The 26,446-nt window shown below is 32.1% G+C and overlaps 1 protein-coding gene across 4 annotated transcripts in view; it reads left to right on the forward strand.

Annotated features, from left to right (window-relative positions):
• Positions 1–26,446, forward strand: part of LOC116773266 (neurexin 1) — a 77,710-nt gene that overhangs the window by 2,830 nt on the left and 48,434 nt on the right. For all 4 annotated transcript variants that reach the window (XM_061528631.1, XM_061528632.1, XM_061528633.1 and 1 more), the window contains exons 2-3: positions 6,267–6,665; positions 6,893–7,026. In XM_061528631.1, the coding sequence (XP_061384615.1) occupies positions 6,336–6,665; positions 6,893–7,026 (464 nt within the window). In that variant the 5' untranslated portion in view covers positions 6,267–6,335. The remainder of the gene's footprint in view (positions 1–6,266; positions 6,666–6,892; positions 7,027–26,446) is intronic.

A 26,446-nucleotide genomic window follows, 5' to 3' on the forward strand; every position in this document is an offset into this window, starting at 1 on the left:
AAAAACTTTCATATTATGAACATTGGACCGTCTCAAAGCAATATATAATAAAAAAATAAAAATTTACATTATAAATAAATATTATCGAGAAAAATAAAGTAGCGTACGAATTTAAAAAGATGTCACGTGGAAACATGGTCGAACAGAAGAATACTTTTCTATAGCACAGTACAGTCTGAAAATTAAACTTACAAGTTTATGAATTTAAACGGATACGAAATTATGCAATTAAATATAGATATCAAAATATTTGCATCATTATTTCTTAGACAAATTAACAATTTTGCATAAAACATACCTAATTACGGCAACCAGAGGTTACTGGTTAACTACGAAACTTAGTTATAGTATGTAATAGAATTACATATTAAAACTTATAACCTATACCTAAGACTACATATTTGGCGATGTTAGGATAGCAATACCAATCCAAAGCTTGTGTGGTATCAGGAATCTTCTGGTTCACACGGCTTGGTATTCGTTCCGCGGAGTCAGCGGCGTCACTAGTTATGTGATATTTTATCCATACAACGATGGTGCCCGGGGATGTTCATTTATTTTTTAATATGTTGCGCGTACGTAACAACCTATTAAACAAATACACACACATACGCACACACATATATATATATATATATTCAAAAATATATTATGTATATAATAATCGGATGCCTCCGCATTGGCCGCAAAGCGGAATTCAGGGTTATCACGAAATATCAGATGAACCAAACCTTACTTGTTAACTAAATACGTAACCCACAAGAACTTCGATGGCAGCCCTAGAAGGTTCTTTTCAAATTTGGTTAGGTAGAGAGAGGAGCTTGGGCGGTGGAGGTGAGCGTTTAACGCGCGTTAGATATGGGCCCCTTAAACCTACACCTGGGTCGCAAGTCCCAAGCTCTGTTGAAGCTCCTCTCCCTGCAACGCGATAGACCCGGCACCCGCACGTTGAATCTATTGACCGCTAAGAAGTTTCGTCTCTGAAAAAAATATTCACACCGGGTTAGTTGTCACAGTACGAAACATACTTACATACTACATACATACATATATATATTATAACGAGTAGAATAAACGCTCACAGTTTGTGTAATCAAAAACTAAGCGGTTATAAACCTATCTATCGCCTTCACGGAATTCTATGTGGTTTGATATAACACTGTAATGCAATTTGAATGAAACAAAGAAACAATAGCGGACGACAAATCTTATAAATGTAATGTTCAAATGGAAGTTAATTTCCCTGAAGGCTTGCGAGGTCCCGAACTCGATCCTGGATAGGCCGGATTTCAAACTATTCATATTTACAAGTTTCTATCAAACACTTGAATATCAGGACGGACACAATTAATTTATGTATACATTTGAAATTATTTGCAAAACAAATATTCGTGTCGAGACATTACAATATTTTTGGTAAGATCAATATAAATTAATTATTATTTTTCTTCTTAGTGCTTTTAAAATCTTGCAAATGTACTTGTATAGTATAAATTATAAATTTGAATATATATCATTTACTATTTATAAAATACAAGTTATATAACTGGGATAGTATGCATATTTCGAATGGCATTCCTCGAGAGGTATGCTCTCTAGATGCCGCAGCCTCCGTCTTCCAGAGCGCTCCAAATTGCTGTGGATTGTATGCTAATGTTGTTGAGATCTGCACAGATTTAACATTTTATTACTTAGAAATAAGAATTCGTTATAACATTTACATGGAATAGAATTCACTGATTTAAATATTTCCCTTTTTACAAGAGATCTTAGTAGCTATTGTATTAATAAGTAAAGGAGATTGTTTTTTAAACATTTATCTATATAGGGTAATAGTTATACATTAAGACGATTTAAATTAGATTTTTGCATAAATTTTAATGTAGAAAAAATGTTTGTGATGTGAAATCAATTCCCGTAATAAAATGTCTCTTATGTATTGATTAGTATAAAATTTTAAAACTAAGAAAAGATATAAAAAGATAATCCAGTATAGACAAATATGTGTAAAATTAAAAGCATTTGTCTAATTCTTACAAAATTAGGATTCGTAAAACAGTCTTTTTTTTCTGGATTTGATTGACACTTTGATTTTATTTACATACAATGTATACATTATTGAGTGAGGCGAGCGAAGCAAGCGGAACGATATACCTGCGACTCAGGCCATTCATCCACGGAGATGATCTCGCAACCGAATTCCCGATCTAGTCGAGTTTTTTTTTCATTCGATAGTCAAGTTATCCGGAGTGGATTTAATATAATAAAATGTTAGTTAGACCACCAATGTCAATCTTAGAACCGGAAAACGGAAGCCATGTCCAGAAAACGGTTTGGTACTTCGGTACTGAACCGTCGCTGAGCTGAGGTCGCTTCAATGAACTTGCACCGAGAGCTGTTTTCGAGTGAAGCGAGAACTTCACGACACCAATGGCTCATTTCAATGAAATAAAATTCAATGAAAACTCTTCTTATAGCTTTCAGTAAGACTCCAAAATAATCATTATTGGATGGTAATGAGACCATTCTGCTCGTCGAGGAATTAATGAATACATACATATGAACATATCATAATATGCAAATAAGTCTATATTTTAAACAGAAGCCAACATATAATAACAAATGTAATATACGATTACAATTTGCAAAATTGCAACAAAGTAATTATAATTTGAAAACAAAGTTAGATTCAGAATCAGAAGGCTAATAGCAGACTGTATCTAAAACTGGTGCAGTCTTACAATGCTACAAGCTAAAGTGACCGCAGGAGAGAAGCTGTCACTAATGTTTAAATTGTTTCCTTCAGTGAGACAATGTTAGCCTTAAACAATCATGTTTGAAGCAGTTTCAATAACAAATTTAATATTACACTTCGGCTTTGTCAGATCTTACAACACCCACTTCGTGTTTTCTCAAATTAACTTTTTGCAACAATTACAAATAACCTAATAATTTAAGACTGTAACAAGAGAAATGTTTTAATCCGCCTGGTGATCATTCTGTTTTATCCCTTAATATAGCTTTTTTTCAGTGTTACTATTTATTCCTTTTATTAATTGCATCAGTTATATATTAACATTTCTTTTCATAGCATATTTTTAAACGTTACTTTAAAGTATTATATAAACTTAAACTCTCAGACTTCATTCTAACATAACACACCAATTTGACAATATTTTTGAGGTAGAAGTCCGAAATTTAATAGTAAAAAGACGCTCACCGCATGTTTAAATTAGCTTATATAAGTTGACTATTAATCATCAACACAGGGCTAATATTATTACGATAGAAACATCAAGTATTATATAGGGTCATAAAACAACTGTGAAAAGTGCAAGCCTTCCCAACATAGACAGTTATAATTCTTTGAGATTAATTGGAAGTGAGATTAGTGCTTTCTGTTCATGCCACAGAGACGTAATGAATTTTTATATTGCATTCTTTGTTTTATAGGAGTGAAATATCTTTGTTGTATCCTTTTCACAATCCCTATATTGGACACTACACTGTCAAATTTCGTAATAACGACTGAAAGTTTCAAATAATCATTCAATATGAATATCTAAAACATCTTTTAAAAATAATCTTATGTAAGAGAAAAATTATATGTATTTTAACATAACAAATGCATCTAAGCCAAATATTATTAAATTCAGGAAACCAGTGGCAATGTCTCATGCAGATAGTAACGGACGCATCTGATATAATCTAGGTGACTTATGACACCATTTGCGAGATGCGTTCACCAAACTACCTGACTTATCTAGACCTGTTCAGCATGTCTCCTGATGTTATGTTATTGTACTGATACTTGAACAAATTTGTTATTATTAAAGGAAAGTATAGGGGTATTTCATATTTATTATAATGCGGTTTGGGTTTTTGAACGTGAGAGTTATTTATGAAAAGATATTTTTCTTCTATCTTATTACATTATCAGTATTTCTAGGGATATAGATAGGAAAGGAATAGGAAAGAAAATGTAGGGATCAAAGCCAATCCGTGAAAACAGTTTTCTTGAAATAAACTGAATCTTATTGATCCGCGATTGTAGAATGTGAATGTTTTACTTGCATCTCCCAGTAATAATCTATTTGAGTCCTAATCTGCATTTAGACTATTCCATTCAACTAAAAAGTATAGTGTATAGCATATAAAGTATATTTTAAAACAGTGTAGGGTGTAGTTACCAATAGAAGCGCTGTCCTGAATCCTGTATTTCTAAGGATATGAATGTCTGAGAGTTATTTCCGCACCGTTGATCCTTTCGCTACATACTTTTTAAACATTCCGGAGCCCTTTGTATAGTTCGTGAGAACTAACACGTTCCAGGACAGTTTTGTAGAGGCGCTACGGAACTTTGGTCGCCATTATGATCTGTTCCAGTGGGGTGAATTAAGATCACCTTTTTCCTTTCATTTCATTTGGATTGTTTGGAATGTTCGTGTTATATATTGATTTTCATTTTATGGATTACTAACGTAAAGAGTTTGATTTTATTATATTAAATGTTTTAGTGGGTACTGTTTTTACATTCATGCAATTCTGGACTAATATTTAAGATAAAAATATAGCTATAGGTTGAATAATTCTTTGACACGAGCTCGATTCGAAACATTAAATCCGAAATATCGGTAAAGCAACTTCAATACGATAATATATTATATTGCGAAATGCTACATTTAAATTTATTTAAATTTAAATTTTATAGTCTATTATAACCGTACCCGAAATCACGACTAAAACTATTGTTAACTTCCAATTTTCCGGTGCTTCTATATGAAACGAAATTTTTCTCCAACTCCGCTACAACTAATCCCAAAAAAAAAAACAAAAACTAAATCTATGAAACGCTGCCAACTCTCAATTTACGGAAACAGCTTCATGAATGAATTTGTACTAAGAATTAAAGAAGTGTAATTTATTTTTTATTGATTCATTAATATCAGGATATTCATATGTATATTGAATCAACTTTTAGTCTGGCAGTTTTTGTTAGTGTATCAATCACGCTATCGTAAAACCACAGAGTGCTGTTATAAACAAAATATTGATTTGAAATATCGAAATCTTTGAAATATAACTTGTGACGTAGGAGACTCTGATGTATGTATTATATAATGCGAGTGTTATTTGTTCTTACGGAATGTAATGGAAAATCGAATATAGATTGCAGTATGGCATTTTCTTTAACTCAAACAAGTGGAAAGATTGCTTCCTTCATATCACACAAGCTGTTACCCACGACACAAGTTTTGCGGTGATAGTATTAATTCCTATGATATTACTTTCTTAATACATTGTAGAGTTTATAATGTGTGACTTATTTCTTTACAAACTTTAATATTCTGAGATCTTGCTTATAATATGTAAACCTAGAACATATAGAAATATTTCTAATGACGCCATCCATTCATATATTTTGTTTCTTACATTCATTTTGTGACTAACACACAAAATTAGTATTATTTGAACTAAAATCTATGAATTTTTCTTGGATTCCAAAACTTGAAGAATCTTTTTATGTCACATGTATTGTATGTACTTACATATTTTCACATTATTTGTGAGTTATATTAATTTATTATAAAAATTATTTCCTTACGAAAAAAATATTTCTAATTCTGGATAAAATTGTAGTTTTCTTGAACAAAGGTCGTGATTATCAGAATGTATTCTGTTTAAACGTATTATCAGTAACAGATACAAAATTACTTCTAACACATGTTTGAGTATCTTTAAGTGTCTCTTCTATCAGTGTATTGTCAAGTTTCTAAACTTTTGTTCTCCGTTTTTTTCCTTTCCGCTGATTACTCCCGACGTCTTTCCTGTCTTTGTCCGAGTGGTTCATACAGTGATATGTAATACAACTCCACCTGTTTTGCCTTTTGGCAAGAAACTAGTTCTTCATGAGTTTCTTGGCATCTTCAATGATTCTTGTTTAAATTGGAACTGTCTTTATTTTTAATTACTAAACTTTGAAGTTATTGGAGAGTTGCATTTTTAAAACATGTAAAAACTCTTCGACTTTAATTAATGTTTGTTTTTAATTGAGCGTTGGCAATGATATTTGTAATTAAGAACTATTTTTATTGCACAAAGTGTATCCAACTTCTATAGCGTTGTGTGTAGTAAAATCTGCGATATAGACTCACATAGATAGCAGCTGTGAATCATGACACAATTTTTGTCAAAGTTTGTTAGTGATATTATATGTTACGAGTGTTATACATGTAAGTTCTATAGGAGTGACGTGTTTGTTGCAGGCAGACGAGAAATGAAACGTAAAAGGTGTCCGTCGATCGTCTCCTAGTGAGGTGGTGTATGGTGCAGTCATGTCGGGACAGGTCAGAACGATGCGCTACATACTCTTCTGTCTTCTCTCCCTCTCGCTCAATAGGAACCTCGCGTTCGTCCTCGACAAACAGAACCCCTACTCCCAATTCCGCAAATGGAACGCCGGTTTGAACGGCACCTTGGAACTCGAGTTCAAAACCGATCAGCCGAACGGACTGCTATTGTACACGGACGACGGCGGCACTTACGACTTCTTCGAACTAAAGCTGGTGAATGGAGCCCTAAGACTGAGGTACAACTTGGGCGGCGGAGCTCAGATTATAACGGTGGGCAACAATTTAAACGACGGCCACTGGCACAAAGTTCAGGTAACTTCACCAATTTATGTCAACGATTACTTTGATTTATTCGGACCTTTATTTCTATTAGTTATTTCCGTTTCGCTCCTACCCTCCTCCTGTTCACGTCGGATTTAATAACTTTAACCTTTTGTATCGAAGGATTAAAATAAATTAGGCTTTTGCGCTTACGATCGAATAGCTCTGCTATTATAGATGTAACTTTTCAATTTTTTGTAATATTTATTATATATAAGGTGGGTCGTCGCGATGAACACACGTCTCTGTCGGTGGACGGCAGCACTCAGAGCAAGGCCTCCCGCGGCAAGGAGTTTGATTTCGGCAAGTTTAATACAAACTCGGATGTCTTCATCGGAGGGATACCGTCCTCGTGAGTACTTACCACTCTTCATTTCATTTTCTTATAGGAAACATAGTCATATGCTCTAACAAATCGTTTGTGTTTAAAAAATCTTACTAAACGAATCCTACACCATTGGCACCATTGGCATTGCCCGTAAGTAGTTCTAAAACTATTAAAATAAGAAATTGAAAACCTGTAATTTTATATAAATTTATTAGAATATGATTTGAATTTATCTCACAAAGTTTAAAAAGAATATTGAGTTTATATCAACTTGTAACTTCTTCTAAACTTTTAAACTATAGTATTTATTCACTAATGATCAATACCCAAATTTCTATTGATTACAAATCAATAAATACCAGTGGATTACTAATTACTGTAGTTTGTGAGGCTCCATTAATCTCTATTTATGTCTTGTGGGCAACTAATCAATTTCCTCGGAGCATTGGAACTGTTTCGAGAATAGATAGTCGTCTCCATTAAACAAATGGTGCTCTAAAGATATAACCGTCTTGAATAAACTCAAATAATTAGTAACGATTAATTGTTAGGTTCAAATCGTATTTGCTTTTGGTAAATTGCTTTTCATAAGCAAAATTTCCATTCATGTTTTAAGACTTCTATTAACAGCCTTTGATATTCAATGTATTGAAATTATTTAACTCCATTCCGTTTCATTTAAACTGTCGCTTTGAAAATTTTACGTTAAAGTTTCCTTGGTGACTGTTTAAATAAACGTCATTGAAATGTCAAGAAAACTTATATTACTAAACTCCGCCGTGAAGTCACATTAGAAAACTTATAAATTCGTCACTTTTCGTGGTGGTTTTCTGAGAAATAGATTGCTTGTTAGTAATGAGTTATAGTAATATATAAAAAGATCGATTTTCACGCGTTTTAAGTCATTTAATGTCAAATCGAGTAACCCTTTGACAATTAAGATGTCGATTTTCTTTATCAAAGGCAACAAATTTGCCACAATAATAACTCGAGAACGCCCTCCGAGGGTTGAACGTTCGTTGGTGATTCATTTGGAACTAAGTCGGTAGGGTTGGCACTTTTAGGACAAAGGAAATACGGATAGCGGCTATTAATATCACCATATTAGGTTTTGCTCGTCTTGACCTGAACTGGTGCTATTAATGAAGCAAAAAGCTCTCAGCCTGACTCATGACGAGGGCTCTTTGGACGTCAAACATCATAGTAATGGAGGCAGGCAGTCAACACTCACAGTATGAATATATGAGTTTAACATCTAAGTTACTATTTTTTCACTTTCCTCATAGTCCATACCTTTTTGTTCTTCTTGGTCCCTAAGGTTACTATGAACCCTAGTATTGGCCTAGTGTACATTTGTATATGTGCTCAAATGAGACAAACAATTGAATTCCATCATTTTATTGATTTACGCATAAATTTTAAATTCGCATTTAAAATAGTAACGCAATACAGTAAACGATGAATTAAATTAAAGGTTTAAACAAAGAGCAGAATTCATATAAAGTTCCGATAACATTATATTTTATGCATTTCCAATACTTCGATACTTCGTCATTTGATCCAATCGTTATTCCAAAAGAATATATTAATATATTCTTAAGTTCCAACATCTGTTTAGCTTTTACTAGTTCTTTAGTAATTTTTTTCTTATTTCTGTATAAATAATAACATTTACGTGACTTAAAAAATATTTTAACGAATATAGATTGTATTAAACTTCTCACAGAGTCTCAAAAAAATACCATTTTGAGACCGTAGTTTAAGTTATTTACCAGTCATTTGCCAATACTTTGTCTAGAGTTCATTTAATGTTAAGAACATCTAAGTGCACTTGTCTCGTGTCGCGAACAAACAAAAAATATCGTTAGACAAATGTTACTTCAGTACAACCTTAATTAATACGAATGTCAGTCGAATGAAATTTACAATGAACTTGGAATTTTCTCTGCAACTTTGTTTATTCCTTTGTAAAAACTAATTCATTTTATCCAGGACAATGAGAATAGTGAAAAAGTACAAATTATTTGATTCTAGACACGTTTCAATTTACATTCAGCGAATGTCCCCCGGGGCGTATCAACTTACTATGAATTATATCTACCTTCATAAACGTTGAACAATATAATAAATACAATTTAGTATTATTTTATTAAGACATAGCTCAGTGGTTAGAATGGCGGAAACCATTGAGAGACGAGAGAACAATTGAGAGAGGTGAGAAGTTCGCGTTCTGTTCGCTATATCAGTTGTTAAAATAATGTTATAGTAAAACAAAATCTTATCATTTTATAACTCTCTACCGGAGCAGTAATACAAAATATAAACATGTATTTTTCGCACGGTTTTTGTTGCTTTATGACCATCGTAACTCGCCAGTCGCGGTATTTTTTAGCGTATCTAATTATTACAGTATGATTCACATGCGAGTTTTGTGAATGTTCTAAAAATATTATCGGTATGATAATTATAAAACATTATAAATCGTGAATAATACAATCTGCTGGTGACTTCTGAATCATTTATATTGTGTGCTACAGTATATTGAATGTCACAAACGCTCACATATAAAAAGCCTAATTAAATACTATAAAAATTATGTGTCTTATTTACAATTCTGTAAAATATATATTTGTGCTACGAGATATTTGCTACGACTGCTACGCGGCTACGTGGCTACTATGCTACATACTGGCTACGAAAGTGTGTTCGTATTTTTAACACACAAAGTTACAGTTATATGTTCAGGTGATAATTTTTAATAATACTATTATATGAGGTATAGGTTAAAGAAGTGTGTCTTTGTATGTCGTATGTTAGATAGTAGTTAGTGTAATTTATGGCGACCTACATGAGTAAGGTTGAAATAAGTCCTAGAACACATCCTCAGGATGTCATCACGTAGGATTCTTAAACGTTGCAACATATGTACCGTACGCAACACAATTTTAGTTTACTACTATATTTTCTATACTGTATATATATTTTTAATTACAAATAATATCAATGCATTTTAAAGCTGTAGGTACGTAAAATTAAAAACGTATTGTAAAATATTGAAAGGCGTATCTTAATATATTTTTATAGATGAATTTAAATAAAAAAATATTATACAAGTAGAGAGAATAATACGCAATTATATGAATTATTACTGCTTGGTGATACTAAGGTTAAATTGGCATTGGTAAATAAATGAAAAGTTATTTAGTAGTTGGAAAAGCTATTAATATAATGCATATGATCCAAACTCTCTTGTGTATAAAGTCGTCTGAAATTAGTTGTGTTGACGGTACATTTAAAACAAACAGCTCTCAAGGCAGCAAGGGAGTCGCTAAGTACCTCGCTGACAGTCTTTCTCACAGAAAGCAATATGAAAGACTAAGATATGATATAACATTGAATTATCTTACTTGTTATATATAAAAAATATATAGTAGGAAGATGAATTTAACTTAAATTAAAGTATCTTATATATATATAATATATTTGGGTTACAAACATGACCTTTGTTTGTACATACATCAAAGGATACCCGAAAATGCCTATTACATGTTGGATCCGTTGTTTGGTGAGTTGTTTGCATATAAATTGAAATATATCGTCATTGTAATATATATATGTAACAAACAGAAAGAGATACAGAATAAATTAGGATACAGTTTTTTAGGTGCATCTACTTTTAAATCTAAAAGAAATAACTTGTATGTTATACAAATCATATTTTGTGAAGGTTATTCTCATTACATTATTATATTGTAACAGCGTTATATAGAAACAAACGAGCAAACTTTCATACGAAGATAGATTGTGACGGGGAAAAACATTAATATATTTTAATTTGAACAAAACCAGAGGTCATAAACAACAATGACCATAACTTTACTCGCTACAAACATTAATGGAATACAAAATTAACAAAGGATCATGAAATTATAACACAAATATGAATTCCGTCCGTTAATTTGATAATATGCGGATATCAATTTGAACTCTATTACAAGGCAATAAAGTATTCATTATCAATAGCTTACTTTGTATCGTATATATTAATGTGGTACGGATTTAAAATTAGAACATGATTTGAATACGTTTACTTCTATTCAGCGGAAATGTGTGAAGCTGTGTGAAGCTGACCATTATATCTGAAAATTTAATGACATCTTAAATTATATGTATCGGGGTTAAATTTGGGTGATTGTTATTAACCCTGGGTAGTTTATAGATCTTAAAGATTTTCTCTTGTATAAGTTTTAAGCCATCTCCTTACTAAGAACCTCTAGAAGTCTAAAATATAGATCTTCTACTCTTTCATTAGGTGTTTCATTTGACTTCATAATCTATGTTTATCACACATAAGTACTTGTATTTTAGATAAGATTATATGATACGAAAAAAGTATTATACATTTTAACCAATAAAAACATTTCGTTTATTATTGCTTCACGCATATTACCTGTTAATAATAAACATATATTGTTAAGGTCACACAGAAATTATTGTTGTGTTTAACAATATTATTTTCCCTAAAATTATAAAAGACCTTTACAAATATTATAACATCAACACTCTGCCTCAAATAATAATGTTGTATAGAACCAACGTCGAGCGAAGCCGCGGTCAAGACTCAGTTATTTTATAATTCACATAATTAAAAAGCATAGAAACCGCGAAACAAAAAGAGTCCTTAATAATAGCGATCCATAAAAGTTGAGTCCTTCACAAAGAGTGTCTCACGAGTCCCGACGTTTAATTATAAGGTATTCACGTTATTTCAAAATGGTCTTGTTCTGTGTTTAGTGAGGTTCGAGGACAACAGACCCGGCTGAGGTCGCTGACCACATCTTTATGTCGTGAAAATTCTATCGTATTACTTGATAGATAGATATATTTATTTAAGCGCTTTCGACCTAAACCTTTCACTTTTCTCTTTTTCATGTATATATATTTTTTTATCATATCATTATCATGTTATTATGTTATACATTTAAATATAAAATAAACTATGAACCAATTTGTATTACAATTAGTTGTAGAGAAATTCAAGTCAAAGAAAATTTTGTTACTACTTTGATGTCTCCATTCCTTGCTACAGGTATTACTTTCGACGCTACCTTAACCAAATTTAACAAACGGAGGTTATACGTTAAGTATGGATTTCCGTTTATGAAATAAAACGTTTTATGAGATATTACTAACGAACCTCGGAACAAACAAAACTTGTTTGTTTCAACTTCAAAGTTGCGATGTGTGTCAGAGGCCCGCTCGCCACACGACTGCGGTGTACTGATCCCGATTTTAACATTAACAACTTTAATGTTAAGTTTGGAACATTAAAAATATATAAGGCATTCCATAAATATAATTAATAATCTGCTAATATTATATATGACAGCGGTTTTAAATGTTATGTACCTACTTTTAATTCGCAGTCGTCATAGTAGTCTCTTTTTTTGAACAAGCTAACAAAATATATTATTATTGTATATTGTTCTGATACATCCAAGTCGTAGTTGTGATTCCTTTTCTATCCCTGGTTAGTGCATCGCATGCATGCCTTCGAGCACGGCTTTTATATTGCCTTTACAAACGACGCGATGTCTCTGTTCAGTCAACTGCGCCTTCCTCGTGATGAGTATCGTGCTACGAATATTAGTGTTCCTTTGTAAGTATTTTGAATATCTTTTCCATATACATATATTCATTTGTTTTCTATGACAATAAAAGTTTTTAATGAAAATATTCTTCTTGTACTAATACGTATGGAAATTAATTAATTCAGAGACATAACGGGAAAGTTTATGTCAAAAATTTATATTAATTTTTTATATAAATAAATTATCTTTTGTAGAGAGCTACATTGCTTAAGTAGTGTTTGCTGTGTATTTATTGCAATATACATATGTACAGCGTCTTTTTCTATCCATTAGGGAGGCATTAAAAAACCTTATTGACAATGGCGATCATTGCGGGAAAATTTGTCCTTATTGTTTCAGTTATTTTTTAAGATAAATATTTAACTTGTTATTGCTCCATATTACTATGATTAATAATATGTTTGTAAAATGTTATCTTTCTATATGATTCAAGACGGACCGACTTTCTGTTTTACTGCTCATGTGCTGTAGTTTGCTGAATAGACAAATACTTATTAATTATTTTCAATACTACAATATTGTATTTCTATAAGATAAATTGTTGTAAATGAAAACAGTAAAGAGCCTTAATATTATCTTAATTCTGAATATCGAAGATAAACCTATTTATTAAACATATGTATTAATATAACAAAATGTTGTTTCTTAAAGCAATGGAGCCAAAAATAAATTTAATATCAGTTAGGAACTCCCGCGCTATGAATTAAGATAAAGTAAATGCTTACCTTACAAAATTATATTACAGTGAAAGCGTAGATTAGTTTAGTTCGTCCCTGAGACTGTTACTGAAACATCTTACCTGAATTACATTAACTTATCGATAATGGCTGTCATTAAAATGTATATGGAGATCGCTTCTCATCGGTATTAGATAAAAATAAGACATTAAAAAAATATTTATTGACTATAATGATGATATTATTTGATAAAATATTATTATTAAATAATAAATAAACCATACTTTATACTTAAACTTAAGAAACGAGTCAAATGTTTTGTTAATTTCTACAGATATATAACAATAAAGAAAACAATGTTTCTTTCATTTCATTCGTGTATTTTTTTTTTATAACTCGCGGTTTCACAGTGAGTTCGCGCAGTAAATCAGAGACATGATTACATTTTAATATGTACTCGCGTTAATGTTACATATAATATCATAACACAATTCATTAATATGCTGAGTAGATGATTACTATACTTAACTAAAAGCCTCTATAATCTTATTATGTACTTCCTTATCAAATTCCTGACGAGTGTCTTACACGGAGTTAACACAATTAAGGGTATAATATTATGCATAATACGACGAGATCGCTGGAAAAAGTTCTTGTAAGTCAGTATTTTTGTTTTGATCACTTGGATAATTATTATCAATTAATTTTTAACAAATATGATCTCAAATAAATACGACTATTAAAATTAAGTCATAGACAAGTCTGATCAAAATTAAAGTGTAGAATCGTCTAATGATTTTAAATGATAAGTCTCAGACAACACCTGCATTCAAATGGAATGTTTAAAATGTGATTTTGTAACAAAAAATCTAACAAGTATAATAAACGTTATATGTAAGTGGGATTCCTGACAGCATTTCTGCAAACTCTGCATCACACGGGACACGTGATCGTTAGAGCTGACTAATGCGGCGGACGTGACGCGACTCGACAACTTTTATATTAACGTATAAAACATCTCGAGTTTATCGACGGAGAGAACGGCTGCGGATGCTGCGACGAAAAATTTAATTCAGGATTTTAAAAACAGCATTATAAAGATCTACATAAAACATGAGTCGAAGTTAGAACATTTGATCAATTTTATGTATCGAGCTGGTCGCTGTTGGTGTCACGTTTCAAGTTGATAAAGTTATCTATTGTCTAATGTATTGCTAGCATTGAGGTTTGATGGCCGTATTGTGTTACATTGAAAGCTTTATTTAATTCCAAAGAGAAATATCATGGATAATCATTTATAAATGTGTGTTCCTGACATCGTGTTGGTAATAATATATACGAGATTATTCATTGTTTGATACGAATATGGTTTTGTATGAACACGTGTATACATAACACCAACGAAGTTAGTTACATTGGGAGCGAAGCCACGAAATAAACATATATTATTTGTTCCATTACAGATACCACAAAGATTAAATAAAGTGAAATGAATCAGTTAGATAAGAAAAAAAACCTGATTTATTAAGATTTTTTTGTGTTCAGAAGAGAGATGACTTTGAATGTTATTTTACACACAGACATATTTACACACACACATATATATATATTTAAACTTAATAACCTTCCATATAGTTTGTTGTGTTTGAAATGTCACAGTTCAACTGTTATTGTTTTTTCCTAACATCACGCGACACTGAATATATAGAATGTGTGCTCACGCGATCTTATTGGATTTATGATAAACTAGTTGCTGTCTGCGGTTTCGCTTGTATTCCACAATTACGCAATTAGTAACAGTCCGGTCGGTCGGATGGTTTATATAATAAATTACTAAACACGAAAACATGGCATAAAGAAAAATTCTGAAAATACGGTGGAAGCCGTTCACTTGAAATTAAACTTATCTTAAACGATTTGGCCTAGAATTGAAAAAGTGTACTAAAGTATTCATATAGTGGAAACGAGGTTAATTTTGAATAGACAGTAATGAAAGCTCAGTATAAATCATTATCATGATCATTCGGATACAGATAATAAATCACTGCTCCACTTAGAATGAATCGCTCTTCAAATCACAACCAGAATAAAGGCCGTAATTCGTACCTCATCTATTGTTTACATTCACACATATAGCGTACCAACTATATATATATATATATATTACTTTTTTCTTCAGTTTAATTACATTTAATATTTTATAGCACGATAATTTCCGTATGTTCATTCAGATTCACATTTTTCAAATTCATCAATTAGTTTTTATGTTAGAGCCATTTAAAAAAAAACGGTTTTTTAGTTTAATTTATTTACTAGAAATGAATACGATGTTACATAAAATGATACGAATAGTTATAGTTTAGATTTAATTTCTTTAATTATTTTATTTTATTAATTGCGTTACCTCTTACGTTTGTTGGAATAACATTCTTTAGTAATAATTTTTCATAGTACGGGTATTGAAGATCAATAAAGTTATGCTTTGATATGTTTCTAATATTTAATTTATAAAAAAAAATATTATAAAAATTTATCAAAACAATTTTCAATGATTTATAGAAGCACTGATGATTCATTTAGTTAAATCTATTATGTATATATCAAAACAAAAGAATATGTGAATCGAGATCGAGTGATATTGGTAGTTGTATATAAAGTATTTTTTTCATAAGTTTAATGCAAAGATTATTTAAAATACATGTTAATGTGAACGAAGATGTTCAATTATAATTTTAATCAAATAAAGTCTTTGATGTCGAATGATTTATCGTGATATGATTTGAATGTGGGTCATGTCTCTTCGGACCCAAATTTAGGCAGTCGAACCCTCGGAGCTTGCCTCGTGATGACTCAACACAACAATTATGACCCGTTCCACTGCTATATATTATTTTATTCACAGCATGTATTATTCTAACGTATACCTTTTCTATGACAAAACCTCACACTGGTAAATATTAAAATTTCTTTGTGTAATGTTTTTCTCCGTTCGGTTGTTTTATTATTTAAGCGAAGACGGTTACAAATGGAAATTATATCCAGCTATATTTCATTAGGTGCTCACAATCCCTTACGCGCTCGGGGGAGTAAGACTGGTACTAATGGTGGAGTAGATTTTAACGGCGGTGAATTATATTAAATAAAATCTTCGTTTGTTGCTTGTCTTGCGATAGTAATGTGTACCTGTGTCGCATGTGTTGACTAACAAATATATTTTAAATATAAAGGTAAATCTGAAACAAAGACATCTATCGTAGCCAAATCCCGTTTGCAATGTTCATGAAAGATATCTTTATAAAAGAGATCGGATCAGAGAACGTCAGATAAACCCTGGCCTAGATAGATCTCGGTTCAATCAATCGGAAGCGTTCGCCCCGATTGTTTCTGCTTCTGTTATAATGTTTGAAATGGGGTGAGACAATAACCCGCTTTTTAGCTTTTTACAAACCTAATAAATAACCACCAAAGGGGAAGAGAGAGATTAATATTGAATTGTGAGTATTATTTATATCGTCATGTTTGTTTTCATAAAGATTATATTTTATATAGAATTTTAAATGAATCAAGCTTTCCTGTCTGTGTTTCATAGACATTCGGTTAGTTAGCTCTAAAAAACTGAATACACTAAGCCACTTTGAGTCTCGGCATTGCGGTTGTTTCAGTATAAAACGATAAAGATACTGGCTTGTAACATTTCATAGACAACTTAATTCAACAACCATGGTGTATTTAATTTAGTAAAAAACTTTTTTGACCTATATCTTGATATATAACTCAAACATAACGTGTGACCTTTGAGCTATAGCAGTTTCGTCTTTCTATAAAAATACGTCATTCCTCTGAAGCCCTTAGAGCTCGGATTTTTCAAACCACTTCAAGCTTATAGCTTATTTTATAAGCTTTAAAAAAATCTCATCTAAATTTAAATGTAAATTTATATGAAGATTTTTTTCTTATTTTAAGGTTATACCTTGGCTAGAGTTAAAACTATCTGCATACAAATTGTCTTAGTGTTTTTTAATTATCTTCCTCGCTGTTTAGTTTTTAACACAATCAGAGTACATGTAATCTCTTCCTAATACATTCCGCTTCGATCAATATGTATGAATCTATAATCAACTAGTATGGGAGGATAGAAAAGACTAAAGAATAAAAATAATATAAAATGAGGTTTGATATTTGTTATGATAAATACTATGTAAATGCTTTTTTAAGTGATAGCAAAATGTAAATTACTTGTATTCGAATGAATAAAAATCACAATTGTTTCTGATATCTTTTTCCGATTCAATTTAGTGCTTAGATTCCGCCGAGGACGCTCTGATGCTAATCAAATAACTGACACTCGTCTGAGTAAACATCGGTCTACCCACAATAACCCCTGATCCAGATTTGATCTGGCACACTCCGGCGTGTACACTTTGTTCTTTTGAATTCGCTGATGGCTTTTCAACATTATTTTCGTTTCGCATTACATTCGGTTGTGACGAACACAAAACGATGACAAAACTCTTCGGTTTGAATTAAATTTATCGATAAACTAATACCAATTAAGTTGAATGAAACTGAAGTGTAGCCATAGTATTATATTACATGGATATTATAAATAATATATATAATAACTTTTCAGAGTTTATTTATTTAGTCTCTAATAAACATATTTAATATATAATGTTAGTTATTTTCATAAGTCTCCATGTTATGCAATGAACTTTCAGTCTAATTGGGGTAAAAGATTATGAAGTTCTTGCACTATCTCTTATTAAAGGAAAAGCAAATGTGAATTTACTTTTTACAAATAAATTCCAATCATAATAAAATATTATTATTTAATGTTAAAGCCAATTTATGATAGAGTCGCCGGAAGTAAGCATTCGAAGTATCCCACCGCTTCTAACCCTATATTGTTCGCGTCGCCTGGGGCGTAAGGCTTCTTGATTGTAGGCATCCTTTTGTCTAAAACAGTGACGTACACGTTTATGTTACAATACGGGACAAAAGGACAATGTATGGATTAAAAAATGAGTATGGTCGTATTGATAATGAGAGAGAAATATTGAAAAGGTTTATGGAGAGATGCTCGTTTGCTTGTTGTAAAAGTCATAATAAAAGTGACATATTTTTTCAAACTTGTTATAAAATTACCTGTTTTCTTTCTGATATAGTTCAGAGTTGACAGTCTCATTAGGACCAAGGCGGAACTGGGCGTCGTCCGTTCGTTATATTCCTTTAGAAGTCAGAATGAAACTTTATTTCTATGAAATATTTGAAGCATTCATACAGATTGATACAGGTTTTATAAGGACGAACCTCAACAATACGTTAACAGAGTTCAAATGGGTGGCCAAGTTGACGTAAAAAAGGCAATTTCTCTGTTACTTCACCCTATAAGAACACATTATAAATATTAACAAGGCCTACATATTTATGTTCCGCTCGGACAAGTCCCGTTACTCTAATTCAATTTCCTTTAAGACGTGTTCGTTCTTCCGCTGTTGTTTTATTTTGTTTGTTCTTTGTTGCCAGATGGCTCGCTTCTTGCGTCTTATATTTCGATACAAACGATTTTCTATAAATTATAGGAGGATATTGTTATTTTATTCTGTTTCGTTACTCCTTTAGTGACGAGTGTCGGGTTATTGTTTAAAATTTAAATGTTTATATGGCACATTTTGAAACTAGTTTTAATGGAACTTATACAATATTTCGTGGAATGTTCCAGTTTATGATAGGAAACTGTGGCTGTTCTGTTAAAACAGATCGTGAATTCTGCATCGAACATCCTCTTTCTGCTCACTAAATATAAAATATAATTTATCATTTCAACTTTCAACTCACACAAACAATATTCAGAATATATATATATATATATTCAGAAAATACAGCACATTTCACGTAAGTCATGTCTTACATAGTTGTTGTCTCTTATAAAGTGAATAAAATACAATAGTTCTTAACTATAGTCCCCTGATAGTTGCACTTACTTGAAAAGTAATAGGTTGGAATAAAAGTCTTCCTTTCCTTGCGAGGATAAAAAATATATCGTATTCAATAAAACATAACTTTCACGATGAAAACATAGAGGCGGTGACAAATTAAAATAATCGTTGCTATTCGGGTTAGATTGAAATCTAAATTCCTTGTTTTGAAACCAATCAACACTAGCTGTGAAGTCTGCTCGCCGAGTTTCCATTTTGACAAAATTGCCCTCATAAAAGCGGGAGAGGAACGCCCGAGGAATCTTAATTGAGTCTGCGTTAAATAGTTTGCGGTTGAAGTCGGAGGTGGCTGCGGTATACTCCGCGATATGACAGAATGTATTGTAGGAATGTCTCAGTTATTAATAAAATGTTTTATGCAGTTATAACTAGGTCATTTATTGCCATAATTTATTAGTATAAGTTAGTTTTATGTTAAATTTATTTCTAATAGAATAAGTAGTTTTATAATTTCATACAAAATATAAAAAAAAATTATCTGAGTGGGTTTCGGGTTTTTCCATTTTCTTTTAACCTGTTATGGCTTTTAGTCAATTGTTTTGAAATTCAATATTAGTAGTAAGAGCTAATTGTGTTTATAAAAACTTAATAACATAAATAAGCACCAAATTGAACAAAACTTTGGTACGCTGTCTCTTATGTTTGAACCAAAGCCAATTAAAGCATCTAAAAGAAGATGGTGTTCGTAAAATATGGCGTCATTAACACGAAAATACCCGAAATTTCCTTTAAAACCAACCTCGGAAGATGGACACGAGCACTAAGAATAAAAGGCTTAGCGAAATAAAGCGTTTAGACGGATTTTAAGTTTGAATTGTTATAGATCCAACATAAAGCCAATGTAGTGTGCATTGGATTTATATTTAATATTTTTTAAAGTTAATTGTTTATTTTCTCTGGTGTGTAGCATTCTTATAATTAATTCAGCCTTATTATTATTATATATTATTACATATTTATGGGCTATTTAACAAAGAACTACCTCATGAAGAAAGCTATTAATGTCAAATGTGTATATATATACACATAAGGCTTGCAATCAATAAAAAACCTGAAAACCAATAAATAGACATGACATCACGTATTCGCGGAATATTCATACAAAGGATGTCAGTCAGGTAATTTGTTTCTTTAAAACGCCGAGTCCTAAGTCTCGTGACCTAGTTCATTCTATTACAGCATCCCGTTATCTCAGGAGCACGTTCTTCGATTCATTATACAGACGTTTGTTTGCGTATTATGTATCTACGTTCGCTTTCAATTTGCCTATTCCTCTCTTTCAAATAAAATATACTACTATGAAGATTGTTTCCTATTATTTTAGTATGTTTGAATAATTGTTATAGCTTTCTTATATATATTTTCTTATGTAGATTTATTTACTTGCCGTGTCTTTTCTCTTTTTCTATGAGTTTCGTTTTATTGAATATATCTTTCAATGTTATTCGCGTCGGTATTATAAATGAAAAAGTTTGTACGTGTGTGTTAGTGTTTGTAATCACGTGAACATTATACAAATGTTTCGGATCAAATTATTTTATTTCTAACCTTTATTTTAGTAACTATCTATACCCCTTCTCTTTTCCCTACCTTTCCCACTTTTCCTCCTCTTTTTTCCTAATCAAGGGTGGCAACACATCCACGAAACTATGTTGCGGATGTCCATGGGCGACGGTACCACCTCCATCAGGTAGGTTCGGTTGCCCTCTTAAGCATAAAAAAAATATATTAACTGATACTATTTCCGACTGTAGAAGAATTCAAATATCGTAAAAGTTTTTTTTTCCTAAAACGTTCACAGCTATATTGTACTTCCCAGCGGAGGTCAAAGACCTCCATAATGAGACTAGGAGCACACGCTGTGCTCATCTTACGAAAATTTGTGATGCATTCTGAAAAATTTAAGGGCTCTTTGTGCTGCGGTTATTTACATACTCATCTCACTATCTAGACCAGGATTTTTAAGGTTCCTAAAACAGTACAAATAAATATTAAACCAACAGTCAGAACCCGTATACCGTAGCAAAAGTTAATTTTTGTAAGATAATGTGATAGTTTTTGTAAAAAAAATATGTGATTGTGAAAAAAAAAAACATATTTTATTCTACTCCCATTCTTCTTCTTCTTCTTCCTGGCAATTATCCCAGCATTAGCCAGGGTCTGCCTTCCTGCTCAAACTCCTCCACTTTGCACGGTCTTTAGCATCCGCGGTGGTAAGTCCATTGGCTCTCATATCCTGCTTCACGGTGTCCAGCCATCGCTTTCTTGGGCGTCCTGGGGGTCTTGCTCCAGGGACCGACATGTCAAGGCAAATTTTTCCGACGTAATTCTCAGGCCGGCGTGCAACGTGGCCATACCATCTCAGGCGACTCTCTTGAAGCTTATCCGCTACGTCACGGACTCCAAGACTACCTCGGATAAATGTGTTACGTATACGGTCAGCCCGCGTTACGCCACACATCCACCTCAGCATCTTCATCTCCGTGACGTGAAGCTCCTGAGTGTGCCTGGACAGTGTTGGCCAACATTCGCTTCCATATAAGAGAACCGGTCGGATTATGCTCTTGTATATTATTCCCTTGAGCTTGGTAGGTATTCTGCGATCGCAGACCACACCTGTGACCTCACGCCATTTCGCCCAAGCAGCGCTGATCCGGGCTTGGACATCGTGATCGATGCCTCCGGACTCATGCAGAATAGATCCAAGGTACCTGAACTTTTCCGACTTAACGGCTGGTTCAGGACCTATATGGATAGTGCAAGAGTCCGGGCTTCCGCAAGCCATGTACTCGGTCTTCGTCACATTTAGTTTAAGACCACCGTTCTCAAGCGTACCCTTCCAGAGGTTCACTCTTCGCTCTAGCGTCAACCTGCTCTCATCAATGAGCGCTATGTCATCGGCATACATCATCAGCCATGGAGGCTGGTCCTGGATGTTAGCCGAGACAGTGTCCAGCACTACATTGAACAAGAAGGGGCTAAGAGCCGAGCCTTGGTGAACCCCTACTGAGATCGGAAAGGGTTTTGTATCGCCAACAGCAGTCCAACCATAACCATTGAAACGGAATCGCGGTACATGTCTCTGATGATGTCAATATAGGCCTCAGGGATCCCTTTGAATCGCAATGCCCACCAGATATATTGACGAGGCACGCAGTCAAAGGCCTTCTGCAGATCTAGGAATGCGACATGCAGAGCTCTCCTTTTTTCCCTGTATGCCTCCATCAGAGTTCTGATGGCAAAGATGGCGTCCAAGGTGCCCGATCCTGGCTGAAATCCATATTGACATTCCGAGACAGTACACTCTCGGCGGAGCCTGAGGTCGATCATACGCTCAAAGAGCTTCATGGTGTGACTCATGATCTTAACGCCCCTATAACTACCACAATCTTGAACACTGCCCCTGCCTTTGTATATAGGGGTAATGTAACTATAACGCCACTGATGTGGCATAGTCCCAGTGTTCAAGACGCGGTTAAAAAGGTCCGTCAGTATGAGCACACCAAGAGAGCCCAATGATTTCCACGCTTCGATCGGAATATCGTCAGGTCCCACCGCTTTCCGATTCTTCATGCGTCGAAGACAATTCCGAGTTTCGTCAGGTGTTATCGGGGCAATAAGTCCAAGATTATTCTACTCCCATTATTATAAAATAAAAAAATCTAGTTTCGTAATAATATAATATAAAGCATATTGCATCTTTCTCGTTTCAAGTAGACCGTAATTCAAAGGTAAATTCATGTTGTTAGTTTATTTTATAGATTTTGTTTCATCCCAACGTTCCTGACGACATTTTGACATATTTTCTTATATATTTTATGTATATAAATTATTTTGTAAATTTGTCGTATAAGAAGTCATCATACAGGGATAAGATTTTAAGTGTTATAAAGTAATGAAGCAGCCCTCCAAAAATAACTTTAGAATGTTAATAATAGTACAGTAATACATGTGAATGAGTTCATTTTAATGAATAATAAAAAACTATCCCGTTATTCTTCCAAACATATTTATATTTATTCAATCCATTAAGTGTATACACACCCTAATTGTTAACTTTTAAATATCATTAAACTTGTAGTTTTAAAATCGATCAAATCTTTGAAGATAATGTACGAGTATTTTTGAATTCTTCGGCAAGAAGCTATTATGTGCACAATCAACCGCAATATAGTGTGGAAATGAGACAGTATTTTCGTTATTATATGTGGCTTGTATTGTGTCTCGACAGTGATTTCTGCCACAGTGACCCACATGACGAGGTAGGGACATTTTCGATAACTTATCATACACAATACAGGGAGAGTTGATGAGAGATCAGATTAAAGAGGGATGAAAGATGACTATGAAAATGGTTCTTTCTAATATAATATTATTGATTAAATATTGGTATGCTTAGTCTGAGTTACAGGGATCTTAAGTTTTTCATTTGTAAATCAATTATTAGTTATTGAATAAAAACGGGAAAGGCTTCGTATGTAGTTTTGACTTTGCAAACTTTGACTGTGCATACGTTATTTAACCCTTATTTTTGTAATTCATATATTTGTATATATATTCAGACGAATCCTCTCAAAAATAAGAATACTTTGTATTTAGTTGCCTTTTAAAATGAAAAGTTGATAAATGAATTTAACCAAACAATTATTAGTAGATACAAATTTATGTTATCGATTATAAAACGTGGACATTCTAAGACTTTCTTTTGATGGATTTTCAAAATGTTAATTTGCATTTATATTTTAGGTGAAGCCAAAGAATTGTTTACATTTAAAAGTGTCTCTCATTCCAGCTTTTGTTTAGGTCGAATTAATATTGTAAACATTTGTTAAAGTCCACCAAGTGTGTTATTATTCTTCCTTAATATTACAAAATTTTTATGTTGAAATGGTAAATGTTATATTACCAGAAACTTGAAATGGAAAATGTGAGTTATTTTAGAGGACAAATATATAATTAACTAAACTATACCGTAACGTACGTTTTATGAAGATTTATTATAAGTGTATGCGTTAGTAAAGAGTGGAGGGTAATAATTTCTTCGTGTATATAGCGACGTACAGCTCTTTATATAGTCGGCCAATACATCAAGGTATATGTTAACCTTATAATTTATAGTACAAACATGATCCTTCCAAGCCCCAGTCTGCGAGCCTTATTATTTATGTAAGGAGTCGTTTAAGAAAATCTATAGTTCTTCCGGGCGATTAAAATATTCAATGAGTCATGCTAGCTTCATTGCGTCGTTTGTTATTGAGTGTATGTCATATTTCCGCCATTTATTCTCATATACACTATTTATAATGGGTTTAATATTAACTGATTCTTAAGGTTAAATGAAACAGATTAACCTTCAGTGGTGTTATAGTTATAAATTACAGAGCTGAGTAGAGCGAATTTTTTTTCCTATAAATTTCAATATTAATTAATATAAGCAGAATCTATATATCTATATATATATATTGGTTATAATATCAACCGTCTCACAAAATATTAATACACTCACATTATTTGTGACCCGAATCTTTTGTGTTTCTAGTAATATAAGACGTATTTCAACAAAATTGTCTTAAACTAGGCCGTTGTCTGCCTCATTAGACTAGTCTAGACTGTGCTTTCGTTTATATTACCAGATCAAGGACTCGATGTAAAAGAGGTTTATTACTTTTGTTAGCCCAAAAAATTTTTCTTTATCAGATTTTCGCCATTCTTTTTACGTCGTTGTATTTAAGAAACCGGTTGTAATATATTATTTCTTTATTATAAATTATAATGACTTTTTGCTGTTTCATATATTCGGAGCATTCAATAAACGATATCACAATTTTAAGTATGATTTTATATATTTAATAATAATAATATAAGTATTCCCTATTATAATAAATCCTGAATGAACACAAACCTAAAGGCTTTTAAGGTACAACATTGTGTAAGCCTACAGAAGACGAAAATGTGATAAATTTTTAATGAAATTCTTTATTCTATCGGCGGTTCTGAGTTTTATGTTTTTGATTAGATGTACACATGCCGTGTTTTATATATTCGTACTTGGTCTATAATATCTAATACATGTATATTGTAACGTTGACTAATAAATAGTATATGAGACGCTTTGAAAATCCCCTTTGTCTTGTTATAAGTGTTATTTATAAAATAACAATTACAGTTTGTATGTCTGTCTATAATTCGTATCATAGTACAGTTGGAATAAGCATCCAGACATATGCATTATCTGCATAATTCTAAGTTCTGAAACTTCAACAGCAAATCTAGATCTAAATTTAGACTAAAAATACATTTTAATAATATTTTTTTTAGTCGGAGGTTTTTATAGTTGTTAAAAATAACTCACTCAATAGTTTTCATCTCATTAAATGGATAAAATTTGAAATATTAATCTATAAGATAACAGTCACCCTGTTTTAGGTATAAAAATTCTTTATAATGGCGAAAAATTATTTCAGCATTTTATTTATTTGGGTCATAGCAATGATATCGAAATGAAACAGAATTAACAATAATATGAATTCAAACTTATTTAAAGATGATAATTTATGTTCTGTATTTAATAAAAATATGCTCATATTTATTTTAACCGTCTCACTATCAAAGAATAATAATAGAAATGTTAGTTTAAAGTACTGTGTAATAATTCTTAAAATTACAGACTGCTCATTTATAGATTCGGGATATACAATTCGAAACTTGAGGCCATTAGTTAGCTATAACCGCAGTTCCCGAGAGTTTACCGAAACGGTACACTTCCTGAAACAATTCCTTTAAAATAATTCAAATATGCAATCGAAATAAAATGTACTGTTTATACTTAACTTGTTTTAATAATTGTACATTGTATTATATTATATCAATTACGACTACTGTTTCACGTGAAATCAGATATTGAGATAGTTTTAGGCATATTCAAAGAAAAATATAAACCTTTTTATGGACATTAAGAAAATGAACCGCAGTTAAATCGGTGACAATAAAAGTTTAAACGAAATTACGTTTTATTTCATACGTTACTTTATTTTGACTTATATACATACTTCTATAGTTCCACTACGAGAGCATGTAATGAAATCCATCTAAAAAGTTTCCAATATGACATTTGTCT

Source organism: Danaus plexippus, assembly GCF_018135715.1.
Source record: "Danaus plexippus chromosome 18 unlocalized genomic scaffold, MEX_DaPlex mxdp_35, whole genome shotgun sequence".
NCBI classification, from domain to species: domain Eukaryota; kingdom Metazoa; phylum Arthropoda; class Insecta; order Lepidoptera; family Nymphalidae; genus Danaus; species Danaus plexippus.